At 37.2% G+C, this 21,190-nt stretch overlaps 1 protein-coding gene across 1 annotated transcript; it reads left to right on the top strand.

The window, feature by feature from the left end:
* Positions 1 to 5,143: 5,143 nt before the first annotated feature.
* On the top strand, positions 5,144 to 19,905 carry RFC3 (replication factor C subunit 3). Its single transcript, XM_055426256.2, has 9 exons — positions 5,144 to 5,342; positions 6,923 to 7,060; positions 7,506 to 7,573; positions 9,883 to 9,980; positions 11,925 to 12,106; positions 13,804 to 13,940; positions 14,031 to 14,129; positions 18,336 to 18,405; positions 19,607 to 19,905. Exons 1-9 carry the CDS (start codon positions 5,256 to 5,258, stop codon positions 19,796 to 19,798), a joined length of 1,071 nt encoding a protein of 356 aa, XP_055282231.1. The 5' UTR covers positions 5,144 to 5,255; the 3' UTR covers positions 19,799 to 19,905.
* The last annotated feature ends 1,285 nt before the right edge of the window (positions 19,906 to 21,190 follow it).

A 21,190-nucleotide genomic window follows, 5' to 3' on the forward strand; every position in this document is an offset into this window, starting at 1 on the left:
GTCATGCCCTGATGCCCAGCAGAGAGCTTTTCATCTCTGCGAAAATCCCTGGGTAGACTGCTCGGGGTTTTAGAACCATTTGGATGTTTGAGTTGAGAAGAACCAGCTTAATCCTATTACCTTACCTGTGAGGAGGTAACTGGAGATGATTCAGGACATAAGCCAGAAAGATCCTCATTAAAACCAGGCACTCAGCGCAGTCTCTTTCTTGGCCTGTTCGGACTCTTCTCATGCCTTTCTCCTCTGTGTTCACTCCTCTTTGACCGAACAAGTGTTTCAGTATGACCCTGGAAGCTTCCCTATTCAGGGCCCATGCAAGTCTTAGTCCATTATTCTAAAATACACTCTTCTCCCTTTCTGGCTCATTCCACTTTTCAAGCTTCATCCTAAATGTTACTTTCCCAAAGAAGCCTTTCCTGACCTACCTGATTAGGTGGGTCTCCCTAGAAGTCCCATTCAAAACTGTTAGCAAAAGAAATAACTTCACTTTGTGTGGCATTAGAGGCCAGTACATACTTTGGGTTCACTTTGTTTTAATCACCGTATTGACTTAAACTTTACTTTTCAAATTACATAGTGAAAATGTTAAAGGTTCCACAGTGCTTGTTATGCAAAATATGATCCCTGTTCCTGATCTCTGCTCAACCACCTTATTTCTGCTTCCCAGAAAAAAACACTTTCAACTCTTTGTGTGTGTGTGTGCATATGTGTGTGCATGCGTATGTGTGTGCATGTGTGTGTGTGTGTTGGTGTTAACTCTATATTTCTTAATAATATATATTGTGGTTTCTTGATTTTGAAAATTTGGCTGCTGATTGCCTACTATAGAAAGTGAAGTCATATTTCTTTTACATCCCCCCCTTCTCACACCTAGACACACTTCCCCTCCCACTGCATTTATATCGTAATTTCTGGTTAGATAAGTATATGGTGTTCTTACTATTCTGAATATGTGTTATGCACAATTGAGCCACATGATAAAATGCTATAACATTTCCTTTTTGCAGATACTACATATTCCTTTTATATACATTTTATGTTCCCGGTTCTTGGTAACTGTCCTGTTTTCTCTTTGGTTAGTTTTTAGTGTACCTCTTGTTAATTTATTCCCAGACTCTCTTGCATATGTATAAATCTCATCTCAGGAGGTGTTGGCACATCAGATGCTAATTTCATCTTCTGGAGATAGCCATCCTCTTGCTCCAGTCTAAATAGCTCTTTTGCCACACTGGCTCTGCCACTGTTGCCTGGGACTTTCCTGCACTGTTGTGTACAATGCCCTCTTGCCCTCTTCTACTGTGGGATCTCCTGATTTCTAGGTCCCTCTCTCAGAGGTTACAGATTACTCATTTCTAAAACATTAGGATGAAGTAATATCAGTGACAAGAGCCATAGAACCTCAAAGGAATAAAGGCACTGACTTCTTTTAATACTAGATATTTAATCACATTTTGTGTTTTTAAAGTTATAGTTGGTATTTTTATGCCACTTTGTGTAAAATAAATCCTTCCTTTTAACAGTTATGAGTGACTATTTTTAGTTTTAATATATTACCTTTCAGGAAGGTAGCAAGGGCAATTGAAGATATGTTAAATATATATCACCGTTAAATCATGCGGATAAAAGTGCTTTTTCGCTTTTAAAATTACAGCTTCATATATAAAGGATTGAGTAAAATGGGTGACAGGTTTGTAATGTGCTCAAGTGGGACTATTTATATTTTATGATTCCTAAGATCAAAGAGATGAAATGTACAGTATTCAAATATGGGCTTAAATACTTGTAGCTAGCAATCCCAAATGGAATCTTAGTTAAGATTTTTAAAACAATATGCACTAAACATCTTTTCAAAACAATATGCCCTAAGTGTTAGTCGCTCAGTCGTGTCCGACTCTGTGACCCTTTGGACTGTAGCCCACCAGGCTCTTCTGTCCATGGGATTCTCCAGGCAAGAATACTGGAGTGGGTTGCCATTTCCTCCTCCAATATGCACTGCTGCTGCTGCTGCTGCTAAGTCACTTCAGTCGTTTCCGACTCTGTGTGACCCCATAGACGGAAGCCCAGGCTCCCCCTTCCCTGGGATTCTCCAGGCAAGAACACTGGAGTGGGTTGCCATTTCCTTCTCCAATATGCACTAAACTACAGTAAAATTAAGAACTTCTGTTCATCAAAAGAAACCATTAAGAGAGTTCAAAACCAAGTTACACATAGAAAAAGATATCTACAATACATATGTTTGAAAAGAAACAAGTCATTAAGAAAGAGACAAACTAGTAAAAAAAAAAAAAACCACAAAACTTTGAATAGCATTTTACAAAAGAATATTCTGATATCCAGTAGGCACATGATAAAATGCTCAACACCATTACTTATTCCTCCATCAACCCACCAGAATGGCAAAAATTAAAAAGGCTTACTGGTTGATGAGGATGTGGAGGTACTGTAACCTCAGTGTATTGCTGGTGGGAACATTAAATGACACAACTGTCATGAAAAACACTGAAGGGGCTACTCAACAAATTAAACATGAAATTGCCATATACTGTAGCAATTCCACTTCTGGCCATTTGCCCCAGAGAATCTGGAATCAGAAGCTTGAACAGATATTTGCACACTAATGTTCATAGTAGCATTATTCACAGAAGCCAAAAGATTAAAACAACCCAAGCGTCTATTGATGGATAAGTAGATAAACAAATTATGGTATATACCTACAATGGAATGTTATTCAGCCTTGAAAGAAATGAAATTCTGATACATGTTACAACAGTGATGAACTTTAAAGGCATTAAAGTACGTAAAATAAACCAAAGATGAAGAGAGAAATACTATATGGCTCCACTTACAAAGGTACCCAGATTAGTCAAATTTATAGAGAACAGAAAGTAGAATGCTGGTTGCTGTAGCCTGGGGGTTACCAGCACTGGGAGTTGCTTTTAATATGTGCAGAATTGCAGTTTGGGATGGATGAAAAATTTCTGGAGACAGATAATAGTGATGATTGTACAACAATGGGAATAAATGTACTTAATGCTACTGAATTGCGCACTTAAAAATAGCTCAAGCTCATTAATACCTATGTTCTTGGAGCATAAGTGGAAGAGGAAACAGATAATGGATAAGAAAAAAATGGTCAGCTTCTTGTCCTTTGACAGCATGGGTACAAGCAGGGTGCTACTTAGTACATAGGCCCAGTACAGAACTGTGTGTTGTGAATTACCATCCTCAGGGGAGAAAACCTCAACCAGTAGGGTATAAGAACTTCTCCCCAGCCCTCCTAAATAGATGATTCAAAGATATACTCTATACATTCCTCAAAAAGTCCCCAGAAGGGTTAAGCCCCAGTTGCCCCTGGATGTGATCTTGATAATACAGGGTGCTCTGGCTTTACGTTCTTCTCTGTTTCACTTTTCTCAATCTTTCACTGATGATCCATTTGATCTTCTCCTGCATAAATTACCCACTTTGTTTGGGGAAGAGGGTGGATCACTCTGGCCTAAGATGCAGGAACTAGGTTTCCTACTCTCAAGGGCCTCAACTGTCCCCTAGGGCCTCAAAACCCTCCTCTGAATTTTCTGCATCTAACTGGCCAAAGAACAGAGAAAGTATGCAGGAGAACCCAGAAGTTTAAATTGGACAGGAATGGAGATAGGATTGATCATTGCAGCCTACTTTCTATTGGCCAGAACTCAGTCACATAATTCCACTAATTACTAAGGACGAGGACAAGCATTCTTGTCCCCAGGAGGAACAGGAAAGAGGTTTGGTGAATACAGAGCATTGTCTCTGCCACAATTTACTATGAATTTCCCATTCATAATATCTCTTCAAACTTTTCTCTTAGTATTTAATTTTATTTCTAAAGTGCAGAAAGGGATCTGCCTATTAGTCTTGTGTTAAATGAGGGAATGGAATTTTAACTGATGCTTTTTTATAAGTTACATTTACCAATTATAATTGATCATTGACAATCAGAGAACGAATTATAAGAAAAAGGGTCAGAACTTTCTCATTTTTATTAAATAAATAGAGGCCGGGATACCAGCAAATTTTTCTGGGTAGGCTTTCTGAAAAAGAAGGTCCAAATCTGTCCAAGAAAAAAGAAGAAAACTCATAAGCACAGGGGTAAAGCCAAAGTTACATATATCCTTTTATGCCCTTAACTGGTCTCTCAGCTTCTTGTAACCATGGAATTTCTTCCTCTTTAAAGAAACAAAATTAGATCCAGCCTGAAGAAGAATCTTACTCCTGATTCTGGCAAGAACCAGTTACAGGTTTGCCCCAGAGAAGTGCACTGGGATGAAATCCTAAGTGGAAAGGTCTTGAGGTGGAAGTCTCCCAGGTTGTTTCAAAAGTTTTTTGAGAATAGAGACTGTGTCTTTTACTTGATGTTGTTATTAATTGTGCTGAGTAATTTCCTGCATATATGAATAATTCAGTAAATATGATGATTCAGAGAATACAATAAATTCTTGTGTCATAAGCGAATGAGAGGGTGACCTTGACAGAAGGTTATTACACATATTGGAAATTAATTCCTGTCCCGTTGCAGTGTTTAGGATTCTGAACAATATGTAAAGTAAAAGTGTAAGTTAAATACGTAATTAAAATTACATACATCGAGAGAAGTGCATTTAAGAGGTGCAGTTTTAGTGGTCACGTTTCTGTAGCTTTTTCCGACTTTTTAGATTCCTTAGCTTTAAATCCAGGAAGAATCTTGAGGAATGGAGTTCAGGAAAGGTAATGGAGATTAGCTCTTAATTTTAGCGGTTTACTCAATAGAGCTTGTTTTGGTCTCTGCCACGTGAGACAAGTCCCAAGCCGGATTTATTCCGGTGCCAAATATAGAACTCCACAAGGTAAGTAGTTGGTAGGTTTCAGTGGAAGGAACGAGTGAATGAAGGAACGAATGAAATGAGTTCAGAAGGGTGGTCTCTCTGAAGTACCCAGATTTGCCTCCTAGAGTATCAGAGCCAATTTTCCAGTTTTGCTTAATAACTCCTGTACTATGATGAGGGTGAGAGCAAAGAGTAAATTATTAAATGAAACAATGAACATTAATAAGTAGGCGGGTCCGACATCGCGACCAATTCTGTCCAAACTAGGCTTCCGTAGTCTTTCCGTCCCTAACTACGGGAACACGTCGGTAGTGTTGTCGCGAGATTTGGAGGTCGCGGGAAAACTTGTTTGCGGGTCTGCGAGCGGGGCGCGCGCGCCGGACATTTGAGTATCTGACCCTGGGAACTCGGGCTGGAATGAGCCTCTGGGTGGACAAATACCGGCCCTGCTCCTTGGGACAGCTGGACTATCACAAGGAGCAGGCGGCCCAGCTGCGCAACCTAGTGAGTCGGCGGGACGGGGCGGAGAGAGCCGGGGGAGGGGAGGTGCGCCGCTCAGGGTTTTCGCGCCCCTCAAGAGCGGAGCTTCGCCCTCCGGCTTTAGGAGGTGTCAGGTGCTGTGGAGAAAAGTAAAACAGGGACGGAGACAGACTGTGGGTTCGGGGACTGTGCTTGCAAACAAAAGAAAGTCTCCCTGAGGACTGTCCTCTTTGATTTTCTTAACCGTGGGATATATTTTATTTTCTTTGTCCCGTTTTTTATTGTATAGGCTTTGGAATAATTTGGACATATATTTAGTATGTTAGTCTTGAGTTAATAGATTTGCTTTTCAAAAGTATTCACCTGTTTACGTTTTAATCTTCAACTTTATAAAACTGAAACACTTGCAGCATAACTTATTTTTGCTGAGATCGAAATTTTAAAAATGAAGGCTGTATTTATTGCTGAATACAGAGCATTGTCTCTCTATTGCTTTGTGGAGCACCTCCTTTTTCCATGCACTGTATTAGGTGAATAGTTCCTTTCCTTGACACTTTTTTCTTTCAGTGCCAGCGATAGATATGTTTGTAAAGTATTAAAGTTCACTTAACAGCACTTCTGTTGGTACTTCTTTATTTTTAAGTGGTTATTTATAAAATTACATTCCACAAGATTTTATGCATCTGAAGTTAAGGTCTGTGTTCTTGTCATCTTTATAACCTCAGCACTGATCCCCAGGCCTGACTGAGCATCAGAATCACCTGTGAACATATTTAAAACACATAGTCTTGTTCTGTAATACAGAACTGTCAGCGTCCTACTCCATTCTCTTGCTCTTAACTTCCGAGATTACACAGACCAACTTACAGCTCCCTGCATCTGCACTTGCTGGAGGCTTTTTCTTGCTGAAACCTCTAAGCAGACTTGAAATGCCAGGGAATTAACGCCTTCTCCCCCATTTTCTTTCCTAAGCTAGCAAAGGTTTGAGGAGAAGTAATGTATCATACTCCAGCTTCCCCATTCCTTGGGCGGTTTAATACGGTAATGTATTTTCACACTGGCTTCAGGTGTATCCCCAGCAGGATCAAGCTCCAGATGTCCAGAGTGGTATTTAAGTTGATAACACTTGTTGGCTGCCTTCCTTTCCCCACTTTGCTTTCCTTCTCCCCTACAAAGTTTTCCTTTACCTTCCAAATAAAACCAGATGCACTCATTTCTTATCCAAGGGACTCTTTGTAGAAGTGCAAACTACGGCAGTCTTCACAGTCTCAGTTACTGAATCTTAATCTTGTGGATGGAGTCCTGGAATTAATCAGTCGTTTATTAAAAGTTTTTTTAGCACATCTGATAGCCAGGTTTGGGATTTCTTGCTTTCTGGCATATAGTGTTGTACATGTACTGTGCTAGATATATAAGTTATATAACGTTAATTCCAGGGGAATCATCAATTTCACAGTTAAAGATATGTCTGTCTCTATCTTCATTCACACATACATGTTTTCGAACTTTCATAGAGACATAAGATATTTCATACATAAAAAGTAGTTTCTACATGTAGGAGCAGTGGCTTCTCTAGGGAAAATGCCTTATCATTTTTATTCTAGGTACAATGTGGTGACTTTCCTCATCTGTTAGTGTATGGACCATCAGGTGCTGGAAAAAAGACAAGAATTATGTGTATTCTACGTGAACTTTATGGTGTTGGAGTGGAAAAATTGAGAATTGAACATCAGACCATCACAGTAAGCATTTCACTTTGAAACAGAAAGAAATATATATGATTACCTCCTTTAAAAAACAATTTTTGTGAGAAACACAGACACTATACAATAATGTGTTGTTAATAGTATGTGTTTATTTTTGTGTATTATTGTGGAATAGGCTGTGAAAGGGCATATGCAGATTGTTTATAATCATCTGCTGTTAACTGGGGATGGTTTGGAGGTTTCTGGAGGTAAAGGAAAAAAGTGATCCACTAAAAACTGGATGTGTGATATGACCTAGTGTATATAAAAACATACATGTTTACCTGCACATTAAGAATGGGGCTAACATTAGTGGTGATTATCTAAAGTTTTCTTTTTTTAATATGCATAAATTGTTTATATAATTAAAAAAATGAAATACAGATAATAGGAGATATAGCCAATAAGCATTAAAAAAAACAACTATTTTCTTTGTCCATAGACTCCATCTAAAAAGAAAATTGAAATTAGCACTATTGCAAGCAATTACCACCTTGAAGTTAATCCTAGGTAAGTGGCTACTACATAGAAATAAGCATTTTTAGAATAATGGTGTTGAGACTTTTTTTTTTAAAGAGTAGAATGCTTTTTTGATATAAAATCATGTATGGAGAGACAAAATATAAAACAAATGAAAATGAAGCTGCCCTGTGTCAAACAGGGAGCCTAGAACCTTTCCATTTTCCCTTCTCTCTGAGAACTGTCCCCCAAGTCAAAAATTTTTAATATTCTTGCTCTATAAAGCTCTGTGTGTTACACAGAGTACCTTGAATAGTCAGTAAGTTCTTGTTATATTGACTTATTCAGAACTGGTAAGCATAGTATGTCTAGAAAGTTTGTAAAATATTTTATATAGTGAATTTGGGTTACTAGTTCATTCTTTCCATTTTCTTTCAGTTTTTTCATTAGAGGGTATATTGATCTAATAATATTGAGAAGGACTTGATGACTGTTTGGGAAAATAAACTAAAGCTGATTTCTTTGCCCTCTTTTTCTCATTAAGAGTTCTTCTGTAGCATGAATAGTCAATTGGAGATTAAGCTGTTTGTTTTTCAGGTGTTTGGAATTGACAATCAACTTAAACTTATTTTGGTTTGTGAGGTACAGGGCTTAAGTGCTAAAGCAGTGATTTTGGTATAAATGACTGGTAATGCCTATAAGTCAACAGCTGACAGAGTTCTCTTTTTTATCCTGAACTCCATTTGCTTATCCCATCCCCTTTCTAAGACCTTGAATCAACTCTGCTGATACTGGGAACAACTTGTCTAGGCTTGTTCTCTCTCACACCTTTGCTGTTTGGGGATGGAGAAGAAGAATACAGATCAAATTTATTTTAACAAGTTATTTTTATATTGTGAGTAGTTGTAGATAACTAAGAAACTAGCTGTGACTAGGTGTTAACTATAGTGGATACAGAAGTGTCAAAGTATTTGATACTGTTAATAGCTATGGCTCTTTTTAAGTGGTTTGCTCCTTGGAAGGAAAGTTATGACCGACTGAACTGAAACTTAAGACCACGTTTGGTGTTTTCAGTTATGTTAATCAAATTGTAGTTGAATATAGGAGTATGTTTCAGTTCAGTTCAGTTGCTCAGTCATGTCCGACTCTTTGTGACCCCATGAGCCACAGCACGCCAGGCCTCCCTGTCCATCACCAACTCCCGGAGTTCACTCAAACCCATGTCCATTGTGTCGGTGACGCCATCCAGCCATCTCATCCTCTGTCGTCCCCTTCTCCTGCCCTCAATCTTTCTCAGCCTCTGGGTCTTTTCAAATGAGTCAGCTGTCTGCATCAGGTGGCCGAAATATTGGAGTTTCAGCTTCAACATCAGTCCCTCCAGTGAACACCCAGGACTGATTTCCTTTAGGATGGACTGGTGGGATCTCCTTGCAGTCCAAGGGACTCTCAAGAGTCTTCTCCATCACCACAATTCAAAAGTATCAATTCTTCAGAGCTCAGCTTTCTTTATAGTCCAACTCTCACATCCATACATGACCACTGGAAAACCATAGCCTTGACTAGACGGACCTTTGTTGTCAAAGTAATGTCTCTGCTTTTTAATATGCTGTCTAGTTTGGTCATAACTTTCCTTCCAAGGAGTAAGCGTCTTAATTTCATGGCTGCTGCAGTCACCATCTGCAGTGATTTTTTTTCTGCAGTGATTTTTGAGCCCAGAAAAAGTCAGCCACTGTTTCCACTGTGTTTCCATCTATTTGCCATGAAGTGATGGGACTGGGTGCCATGATCTTAGTTTTCTGAATGTTGAGCTTTAAGCCAACTTTTTCACTCTCCTCTTTTACTTTCATCAAGAGGCTCTTTAGTTCTTCCTCACTTTCTGCCATAAGGGTGGTGTCATCTGCATATCTGAGGTTATTGATATTTCTCCCAGCAATCTTGATTCCAGCTGCTGCTTCCTCCAGCCCAGCGTTTCTCATGATGTACTCTGCATATAAGTTAAATAATCAGGGTTACAATATACAGCCTTGACATTACTCCTTTTCTTATTTGAAAACAGTCTGTTGTTCCATGTCCAATTCTAACTGTTGCTTCCTGACCTGTATACAGGTTTCTCAAGAGACAGGTCAGGTGGTCTAGTATTCCCATCTTTTTCAGAATTTTCCACAGTTTATTGTGATATACACAGTCATTAGTGATCCTAAAACACTTGCTTTTAAAGTTTTGTGAATGTAGTGTCACTCAATTTGCTTAAAATTTTAAATCACTGAAGATCTTCATGATTTTTCTTAGCTTACGAATAAGGGTTAGTACTTATTAAATATTTACATGTATATATTTATCACTATTTTTATTTTGTATAGTGATGCTGGAAATAGTGATCGGGTAGTAATTCAGGAGATGTTGAAAACAGTGGCACAATCACAGCAACTTGAAACAAGTTCTCAAAAAGATTTTAAAGGTATGTGATAATTTTTTTTCTTTTTCGATGAGGCAGACACTTAAATTATAAGCAATGGGTATAAGAGGAAAATGTAATGAGGAATGTAAATTCCAACCATTTAGCAAATATTTATTAACCTGTTCTGTGCCAAGTACTATGCCAATTTTTTTTTTTTAATATGTAAAGTGAAGAAGAGAAACATAATCTCTGTGCTTCTAGCAGTTTATAGTCTAATGGAGTTGAATTGTGTCAAAAAGAGAACTGTTTGTGGCACCTATTTGTTATTTTGGAATTAGTAAAATAGAATTAGTAAAATATTTAGATGAGTAATGGAAAAGCAATTTAAAATAGGGAATTGCATGATTTGAAAATAATGATTCTTTGAACCAAAGTTATATGTTCATTATTAAATATGTAGCTAAACAAAAGAAAATTCAAATCAGCTGTAATCCCACCATCCAGAGACGGTTACTGTTAACATTTCCAGTATTATGTGCATAACATCATATATTTTTACAACAAGTTTTCTGATAGATATGCCAGTATTTAATGCTTTTGACATATTTTGCCAAATTCTTCATTTGAAAAAATGTATATATTTGTGCTACTGCCAGCAGTATTTAGGGATGCCCATTTCTCTCTGACATTTATTATTTTTAATCCTTGTCAGTTTTAGTGGAGAAAATAAGCTGTAATTTTTCTTTAGTGAATGTGATAATTTTATCTTTTGTTCGTTGCTCATTTTACTGTTTTGTGAATCATCTTACGTTTTCCAGCCTATTTTTTATCTTTTCTCCTTAATCTCTACATTTCAAAATAGAAATTTTTTTTTTCAAATACTCTTCTGTGGTCTTATAATTTTTCTTATTAGTTCTCATTATTACTGTATCGTCTAATGAAACTGCTTTGTATTTCTGGAGTAATCCTCACTACAGTTTTTAAAATATTTTGCTGTTTTCTGCCTAGCAGTGATTCAGTTTTGCATTATTTTTTTAGTGCTATCCTTGTCAGATATTGCGATTGATTTCCTTGTTTTTATTTTTTCTATTTTATTCAGTTTGGGTTCGATTTCCAGAATTTGTCATTGGGAAGTATTGTCTTGGAAGAGAGCCTCATTTTGTTATTTTCAGTCCACTGCTCTGTCGGATCTTATTGCATCAGCTTCCCTTAGCTCTTGTCCATGAATTGAACCCTATGGATGCTGTTCTTAGATTGGCCCATATATTCAGTGTGCTTTTGTGGGTGATTTAAGGTTCTCCTGTTCTGAAGATATCAAAAAGCTGGTGGATCCTAGCCACTTCCTCCCACACGTAGTTTCTTGTTCTCACTTACTTATATTTAGGGTTCTTGGGGACAGCTTGTCACCTAGTTTCAGTGTAAATGTTGTGTTAGATCTTGTAGTCTATTCTTTCATGGGAGAGATTCAAATGCTGCACTGCTACCACTGTCATCTTCTTGAAGTAATTTTGTGTAATGCAACAGCTGGATTCAGTCCCTGTATACTGAATTTCTTAAACACTTTAAGGCCGATCCTTGATTATGACCAGGTAGAATCTTATTACACAAGTAACTAGATATCTTTATCCCTTATTTGCTACATCTCTTGTGACAGTGTTTTCCAAAGTATATTCCTTATAATGCTAAGATTTTCTACAGAAGTACACCCCTGAGTGAAATATTTTGGGTAAATGCAGGACACTATATCCTTGTCTTGCTGATTTTTACTGCATGTAAGTATAAAAAAACTACAGTAGATTCTGCAACAAAATAACCTCTTTAACTTCATTATCCTGGTGTTTTATCTTAGAATTTTTAAAAATAAAATTATTCCCACCATACCTGTAACTTTTGTATGTCTTCTCCAAGGGAAAAGTAGTATATTAGGCTTACTATTTAGGATTTCACTCTGAATAATGAGAAAGATAAATAGTCAAAAGTTTGTTTTGTTTCTCCTTGACTCAGTTGTGTTACTGACCGAAGTTGACAAACTCACTAAAGATGCTCAACATGCCTTGCGCAGAACCATGGAAAAGTATATGTCCACCTGCAGATTGATCTTGTGTTGCAATTCTACATCTAAAGTGATACCACCTATTCGTAGTAGGTGCCTTGCAGTTCGTGTGCCTGCTCCCAGCATTGAGGATGTAAGTCAAGTTAAATTTTTCAGAAGAATTCAATTCAGATTACATGCATACTGTGTGTACATCCTATTGTGTTTGTTCTTGTGAAAACATAGTGAACTGTGTCAGCAATTCAGAAATAGCTATGGCCTAGGTGCTAACTCAAACCATTACCTGTATAGTAGTAAATACCAGATACCAGTATATAGAAAATGTTCTTTTCTTAAAATCATCTTTTACTTTAAATAGGTAGTAATTGTGGATTTTACAAAACTAAGGGAAAGCTAGTTATTTAGTGGGTTCTACCTCAACCTGACTTAATTGGCTTATAGAGAAGACTTGAATATTCAGGAAATAGATTTTGCAAGAAGATGATTTGGGAATTTCTAGTTCAGAGACCAAAGTTAGTCTGAAGCAATATAACGTGTATATTTTTTCCTTTATTTTTTTTCCTTTATCATTCTTAATGCTGCTGCTGCTGCTGAGTCACTTCAGTCATATCATTCTTAATAGCTATCAGTAAAAATGCCAGTTTCTCACAATAAGCAAGTTTCTGCTGTTAATAGGTTTGGGGTGATTTTATGCAAAGTAGGGATAATAAGTGACATTGTATTCTGAGTTTCACTTGTAAAGATTTTGAGAGTTTTAGAGTTTATAAAATGTTTATAAAGCAGCAGGACCACCAGGTTACGTCTCTCCCATGAGTACAGTTCACATCTTAGTGCCTGAGTTGTGTCCAGTTAGGCTTGTGCAGCTCAACTTGGCAGCCTTGTGAGCAGTGTCTTTGCCACCAACCTGAGGCCCTTTGTCTCCAACTCCCTGCTGCCTCGAGGAGACTGGCAGGCATGTAACTGGGACCAGATCTTTCTCCAGGTGCCCATCTAGTTGCTGACTCTACCTGATAGCTAGGTTAGACCCCTGGCTTCCTGCTGAAGGAAAGTGGATTAGGGTAGGATTCAGTTCAGTTGCTCAGTTGTGTCCGACTCTTTGTGACCCCATGAATCACAGCACGCCAGGCCTCCCTGTCCATCGCCAACTCCTGGAGTTCACTCAAACTCACCTCCATCGAGTTGGTGATGCCATCCAGCCATCTCATTCTCTGTCGTCCCCTTCTCCTCCTGCCCCCAATCCCTCCCAGCATCAGAGTTTTTTCCAGTGAGTCAGCTCTTCTCATGAGGTGGCCAAAGTACTGGAGTTTCAGCTTTAGCATCAGTCCTTCCAGTGAACACCCAGGACTGATCTCCTTTAGAATAGACTGGTTGGATCTCCTTGCAGTCTGAGGGACTCTCAAGAGTCTTCTCCAACACCACAGTTCAAAAGCATCAATTCTTTAGTGATCAGCTTTCTTCACAGTCCAACTCTCACATCCATACATGACCACTGGAAAAACCATAGCCTTGACTAGACGGACCTCTGTTGGCAAAGTAATGTCTCTGCTTTTTAATATGGTGTCTAGTTTGGTCATATCTTTCCTTCCAAGGAGTAAGTGTCTTTTAATTTTATGGCTGCAATCAGCATCTGCAGTGATTTTGGAGCCCAAAAAATAAAGTCTGACACTGTTTCCCTATCTATTTCCCATGAAGTGATGGGACCAGATGCCATGATCTTAGTTTTCTGGATAAAAAAGAAAGGTTGGGGTTCTGTAACAATATTCTTAACAGAAATTGTCTCAGCATGCAGTTTGACAGATTGCTCATTTTTGTTAATTATTTTAATTGTAGATTTGCCATGTGTTATCTACTGTGTGTAAGAAGGAGGGTCTAAATCTTCCTCCACAGCTGGCTCATAGACTTGCAGAGAAGTCCTGCAGAAATCTCAGAAAAGCTCTGCTTATGTGTGAGGCCTGCAGAGTGCAGCAGTGAGTAAAAGGGGTCCGTTACTACAGGAATCATGTTGTGATATCAGCCCACTTTCGTTTAATTTATTGTGTTCTCTTTTTGTCATGTAGATATCCTTTTACTGCAGATCAAGAAATCCCTGAAACAGATTGGGAGGTGTATCTGAGGGAGACTGCCAATGCTATTGTCAGTCAACAGACTCCACAGAGGTAACCACTATAAGAGATCATCATAAAAGTTTGATCACTGAGATAGTACAGGTATTCTAGGTTCTAGATTAGCTGTTTTATACTGATACCATGCGATTTAGCATTATAATTAAATTTAAATGTTAAAATACTATACTTTAAGAAAAAGTAGGGTTTTAGACATCTAATGGTACAGAATAGTTGGTGTATGATATCATGGCTTTTAAGAAGCTACTGGCATGTAAGTATGGAATTTACGCATAAATTGAAACAAATTTTGGAAGTTTAATGTTTTTTTTCCCCTCAGAATCTTGGATGATTTAATGCATAGCATGATGCGTCTAGCTTTCTAATACTGAAGATTACACTGTATAACTTTGTAATTGATGTGTTATAGAAAGACACTAGACTGTGGGTAGACTTCTAGTTCTACTAATTTTTAGCTAAGTGTCCTTAAGCAGGTAACTTTATAAACTTAGAGCTTCAGCTTTTTCATTTGTATAATGAAGAGAGATTGTGTGATAGTGGTTTGAGAACTAGAAGACCCCATGCTCATGTGTGATGATAGGCTCCATTAAGAATAATATTGTGTATGTGCCGTCAGTATGTAGGAAGTGTTTTGTGCATATTTGCTGCACAGATGTTTCTGTTTACTTCTTGGGTCTCTTATTCAGTAGTAGACCATACTGAAAGTACTTCAACCACAGCCTGTTGGATTTATTATGACTTTGATTGAGGAGGAGGGCAGTTGGTTCTTCTCCAAATCGAGAATGACAGACTTAAGGCTTGGTACTTTTGGAAAGTCTGGTGAAGGTCCTGTAAGCTCACTGAGAAGGTCCCGTAAGCTCGCTGAGACACAGTCTCCTACTTTTTTTGCCTGTCTGAAATAAGAAACCCATCTTTGGACTTTAGAGAGGATTATTGATTATTTTAGGAAACAGACTAGATTGAGTGCAACTGCTGAAATGTAAGCTTCCCTGGTTTACGTGAACATAATTGGGAGAAGGAATATACTGTGTTTCTCCTCTTGGGTGGTATATCTGAGAATTGTTATTTTTATAAGAAATTCTTCAAAGGAAATTGCAGTATGTACTGTTGGACAACCATAATAGAGGAGGTGAATAGTCATAGAAAATCAGTACTTGATATTTTATCAAAGTTTGCATTGAATTCCTCTTCATTTATTTTAGTTGAAGAAATAGTTTTTGAAAAGTGCCAGATGTTTTAAGTAGATTCTTGAGAAAAGAAACCTTGACTTTAGGAAAAAGTATACATTCTATTTTATAAATATTGTCAGGTAGTGAAGAAATCTCAAGTTTTAAGGAAATAAAATTCAAATGAAGCATGTCTTAGGAGCTTTTCACTTTCGTAAAATACTTCCGCACCAAAGATAACTTTTCTTGTTTTTGTTCTGATTTTAAAGAAGAAAAATTGATGATAATAGTTGAACTTTCCCACTTAGAGATTTAGGTGAAGATGTTGCAATATTTGATATTATTAAGTGTATTTTTAAGACTTCAGTTGATTATTACTTTTCTTGATTCTGCTGCTGCCCGTTCCTCCAGTTTCCAAACAAATTTTGACAGCTCATAAATGAATTTGTCCAGGAAGAAGTGCTGCTGTTCCCTATTTAGATTAACAGATTTGAGATTTGATGCCATTGTGTGTTTAAAACAAAATATTCCTCTTAATTTCCAAAAGCCTTGAAGCTGTCCAGAAATACTAGGATGGCCAGTGTCAGTTTGAGCATTGGTCCGCACAGTACCAATGACTCCTGATTTTTGACCTTGTAGTCTCGCTGTAATATTTACAGTCTTGATTCTTTTTTTAATACATCTTAGAAAATTTCTTATTTTCTAATGTGATATGTGTCTGTGATATGTGTGCAGTAGTGTCCAACTCTTTTTGACCCCGTAGACTATAGCCCCGCAAGCTTCTCTGTCCGTGGAATTTTCTAGGCAAGAATACTGGAGTGAGTTGCCATTTCCTTCTCCAGGGATCTTCCTGACCCAGGGATCCGAACCTGCATCTTTTGCATCTCCTGCCTTGCAGGCAGGTTCTCTGCTCCACCTTTATCACGTGAATAGCAGCTTATATCTGATGAGCAATTATTATGCTGACATTTACACTATTTCATTTAATTCAAATAACAGTCCTCTGCTGCTGCTGCTAAGTCACTTCAGTCGTGTCCAACTCTGTGTGACCCCATAGACGGAAGCCCACCTGGCTCCCCCGTCCCTGGGATTCTCCAGGCAAGAACACTGGAGTGGGTTGCCATTTCCTTCTCCAATGTGTGAAAGTGAAAAATGAAAGTGAAGTCGCTCAGTCGTGTCCGACCCTTAGCGACCCCACGGACTGCAGCCTACCAGGCTCCTCCATCCATGGGATTTTCTAGGCAAGAGTACTGGAGTGGCTTGCCATTGCCTTCTCCGAACAGTCCTCTGAGGAATGCATTATTACCATCTTACAGATAGAAAACTGATTCTTTGGGAGATTGTTGCTTTTTTCAGTGACATTTGGTTAGTAAGAGGCAGAGTCAGTTCTAGAATACCATGTTTCTCTGATAGAATAATTTGTACTCATTATCACTTGTAACCTCCAAGAGATAATGACACAGGCTTAATAATGTAGAATATATTAAATTTTTAGAACGAAATCATTAGAAATGAACTCAGACTAAGAGAAGCATGAGAACATATGTGAGATGCACACAGTATTGTTATAGTACAGTTTTATAGGTAAATGTATTGTGAATTAACTTTTCAGAAATAAGCTATATGCATCATTATTAAAATAATTTCATAGCATCTGTCATTAATACATTAGACTCAGATTTTATTTGGGGTATATACTGTCATTTCCAAGAGACATTAAGGCCTTTGGAATCAGACTTGAGGTAATGCTGCTGAAACTATATAAGTTTTGCTGGAAGCTTAACCTCTCTGAACTTCATGTTCTCTTCAGTGAAAGAGACTTGTGTTTGTGAGAAATAGTGTACTGCAGTGAACCTCATACAGATAAGAGATTAAATAGATGCTTTGGCAGACACTGGAAGGGTATGGGCTAAGACAGATTTGTGCTCAAATCATGGCTCTGCTATGGTCAACTTTGTCAGGTTATTTAAACCATCCGGGCCTTAGTTTTTCTTAAAAAAAAAAAAAAAAATGGAGATGATACCTCACCATAGCTGGTGTGGTGACTGAGTTAAATTATTGTTAGAATGTCTTGTGCATAGCAGTTTCTCAAAAAAAATGCTAGTCTTTTTTTTCACTTCTTTAGTTTTATTGTGGCACAACTTCATATTCCTGGAATTTCAGGAAGGGGGTCTTAACTTCTGCTTTGAAGAAATCTTTTAAAAATCACTTCCCTGATTGATCTGAAATATAGACCATAATGCGATCTTATTTTGGTAAAGATTCAGAACAATTTTCTTCAGGGGTAGGTAAGTATATTTAGAAAGATTAAGTTATTTTTGTAAATATACTTAAAATTTGTCACTTTCCTTCTTGTTGTTTTGTTACATGTATATTTCCCTCATTAACCCTTTTTCTTCCTGAAAATGTTATGAGAAGGGCCTAGAATTATGAGCTTACAGAGCCTTCCAACAAATGGCCATATTCACTTAGCCAGCCTAGTTTGTGCCCACCTGTACCGTCTTGTACTGCCCCTTCTATGACAAAACAGCTTTGTTTCTCTGCCATAGCTTTTTTTTTTTACTTTGCATTTAAGGTGATAACATTATGTTATATATTCATGGTTATATTTTCTTTTCTTCTGTAATTGACATTGTTTAATCTTTTCATAATTATTTAATCTTTTCATAACCATTTTCTCATTTACTATGTATCATCTATCTGGAGAAGGAAAGAAAAATATTACTTGATGTATCATTAAAGTATATTAAAATTCATGGTATGAATAAGCTCAGCCCTTACTATGCGTGAAGTCTTCTGTATTTTCAGTGTATATATATATAAATACTGTGTGGGTGTGTGTATATATATGTAAATGAATATAAATGTCTGACTTTAAGACAGTTCTATAATTTTATTTTAGAAAAATGAACTAAAGTTAGAAAAAGCTCCCATATGTGTATCTTAAATATGATTAGCCGTTGAAGAAAATGTTTGTATTGGGATGTTTAATTCTTAAAGTAAGATGGCACAGTAGGTACTTGGAAAAATGATCTCCTGTTTTCATCACAAAGTATTGTTTTGTTTTGTTTAGGCTCCTTGAAGTTCGTGGAAGACTGTATGAGCTTCTAACTCATTGTATTCCTCCTGAAATAATAATGAAGGTATTCAAATCTTATAGTCTATAACCATACAATTTGGACTTTGATTATGTGGTATCATGGCTTTTGCTGCACAAAGATATATTGTCAGTTATTTCTGTTCAATCATTAGTTCAGCAGATACTCAAAGTCCAGATTGTATGGAGCTTATAAGGTGTGCCAGTCACCATTAGGGGTGTGTTGAAGGAGACAACTGTGGGCCTCCTTCAGAGAAGTTACATTTTGGTGAGATGGAACGGGAAACAAGAAGCAAGAGGATTTCAGAATGGTCTTAAGTACTACAAAGGCAGTGACCAGGTGAAATGATAAAAATGGAGGGCTGAGTTATGGAAAGGTCAGTGATGGCTTCTGTGGAAGGTATGTTTAATCTGAAACTTGAAGGATTGAAAGATGGATCCATGCAAGTAGTCGGGTAATAGTATTAATATTTTAGACAGCAAGCCTCAGTGCACTTGAAAATTGAGGTTAAAGAAGTGATTTGTGAGGGACAACTTTAGGTCTGGTCTAAACCTAATCAACTCTCTAGCTAGAAAGATATTGTAGATTGACTGTTATATCTTAGGCAATACAGGACTTTTTGTTTCTTTGTATTTATTAAAATTACATGAAAAAATTCAAATGATACTAAATATATGAAGTGAAAAGTGAAGGTTCCCCCTTCTGTTTTCATAAAATCTCTTTTTATTCTTTTTAAGTCACATTGAATTGAGTCCATATATGTATGTTTCACAAAGCTTTAGTGTCTTACACTATTTTGCTTTTTAAAGTCAGCAGTGTAGTATGGATGCTGTTTCATGACAGTACAGATTTACCTCATTCTTTTTGGTACATGACTGGGATTTCATTGTATGACTATACCAGTTTTTTGAGTATGACCCCTGTGTTAAAACCTGAAGTGTTAGACTTCAGGTTGTCTACAGATTATTGTATATTATTATATTATTAATGCTACAGTAAGCATCTTTGTACTTAAATCTTTGCACCCTTGTACATTTAAGTATTTGAGGTTGAAATATGATAGATAACCACCACATTTTTACTCTATAGAATAGTATGTTCTTTCAGATGAAGTCTGCTGGTCCATCAAAAATAAAAACATATCAATATTTAAGTTTCACTTCCTTTTTGAATGAGAAAAGTAAAGCGTGTTAGCTAATACTTTTTTAATTATTACTTTTTAAAATTGCTATTTATCTTTCTTTAGGGCCTTCTCTCAGAACTTTTACATAATTGTGATGGACAACTGAAAGGAGAAGTGGCCCAGATGGCAGCTTACTATGAACATCGTCTGCAACTGGGTAGCAAAGCCATTTATCACTTGGAAGCATTTGTGGCCAAATTTATGGCACTTTATAAGAAGTTCATGGAGGATGGATTGGAAGGCATGATGTTCTGACATCTCTCAGTAATTATTCCTAATATTTCTCAGTATCATTTATGTTCAATTTATATTGGAAGAGCTTTAGGTAAAATAAACTAACATTACTTAATTATGTGTTATTTGTGGTGTTTTTTTTTTTTGGAGGGGGGAAGGTAGTAATTCCTCTGAATTATTAATCATTATTCTTTGAGTTAAATAACTGCTCCTGTACTATTGAAGTGTATTGAAAGGATACAACTGGAAACTGGAGTCTAGGAACATGATTTTAATTTACTTTAAAAGTATGTTTTCTAAGTATGCAGTATTGATCCTCCATTTCCATCCACTCTCTCCCCTGCTGAAGGAAATTAACCTAAAAAATCTGGGTTTGTTTTCTTACCTCCAGATGACCATTTTTGGCTACATGTACATACATTTTTGCTTGGCAAGTTATTATCTTTAATCATATTTCCCCTCAACCGAGGATTATATTTTTGTAGCATATATAGGAATTAATTTTGAATTATAATAGCACAGGTACGGAGAAAATTGCATGGATCATATCTGTTAAAAGTAGAAATCCAGCTTTTAATTCAGTGATTCAGATTTGGTATAAGGTTGACTATTAAGAAATAAAGATCTTTTCATTAATGCTTGAGAATCCTGAAGTATATCCATCATATAGCAAAGGTATATTACTGTTGAAATTATTCTTTGAACAAGTATGCTCTTATATTGTTGGTCCTGTCCTTTGGAACATTTTTTTATTCAGAAATTTGGTTCATGGAACAAAGGGTTTGCTTGACAAAAGTCTATAACAAGCTCTATATAAGAATATTGGAAGACCTGCTTTTGTAGCAGTTGGTGCTAAGCAATCAGGAAGTGTTTAATTGGCAAAGACACAGCTACACACTCACTGAAAAACCAAAACCTGGAAAACTGTTTAGGTTAAGAGGAATGATGCTTCCTTTTTTTATGGGAGCAAGTGATACTAATCAGGGCTCAACTGGAAGTCTTAGTCCTGGTGGCTTCATACTAGGAGGGATATTGATATTATAACAGAAGAACTGGGAAAGTGAGGTTTGGGAGAGCTAAGACTGTTTTAATTTGCGTGGAGGGGGTGGGGAAGGGAAGTAAAAAGTATGTCCCAGAGATTGAATGCTCCAGAGATGATTGAAGTCTGTATCCTGAGTCACCAGAACTCATTGTCTTCCAGCCCCATGTGAGCTCTGGTAAGTATTTAGCTTAGTTTCCGGCAGGTCTTTCTCCAGTTGCATTTTGTTGTTTGCTTGTTTTTTCTCTCTGGAGAAATGCTCAATGTGAACTTACACTCAGTGTGTTTGCAGTATAATAATTAGCCAAAGATGCAAGGCATCCATTATGCAGATTTCTGTTGAACTTTTCTGTGTAACTCTCCCCTTTCCACAT

Source organism: Moschus berezovskii, chromosome 13, assembly GCF_049115385.1.
Source record: "Moschus berezovskii isolate FMDL1 chromosome 13, NW_MosBer_1.0, whole genome shotgun sequence".
Lineage (NCBI taxonomy): Eukaryota > Metazoa > Chordata > Mammalia > Artiodactyla > Moschidae > Moschus > Moschus berezovskii.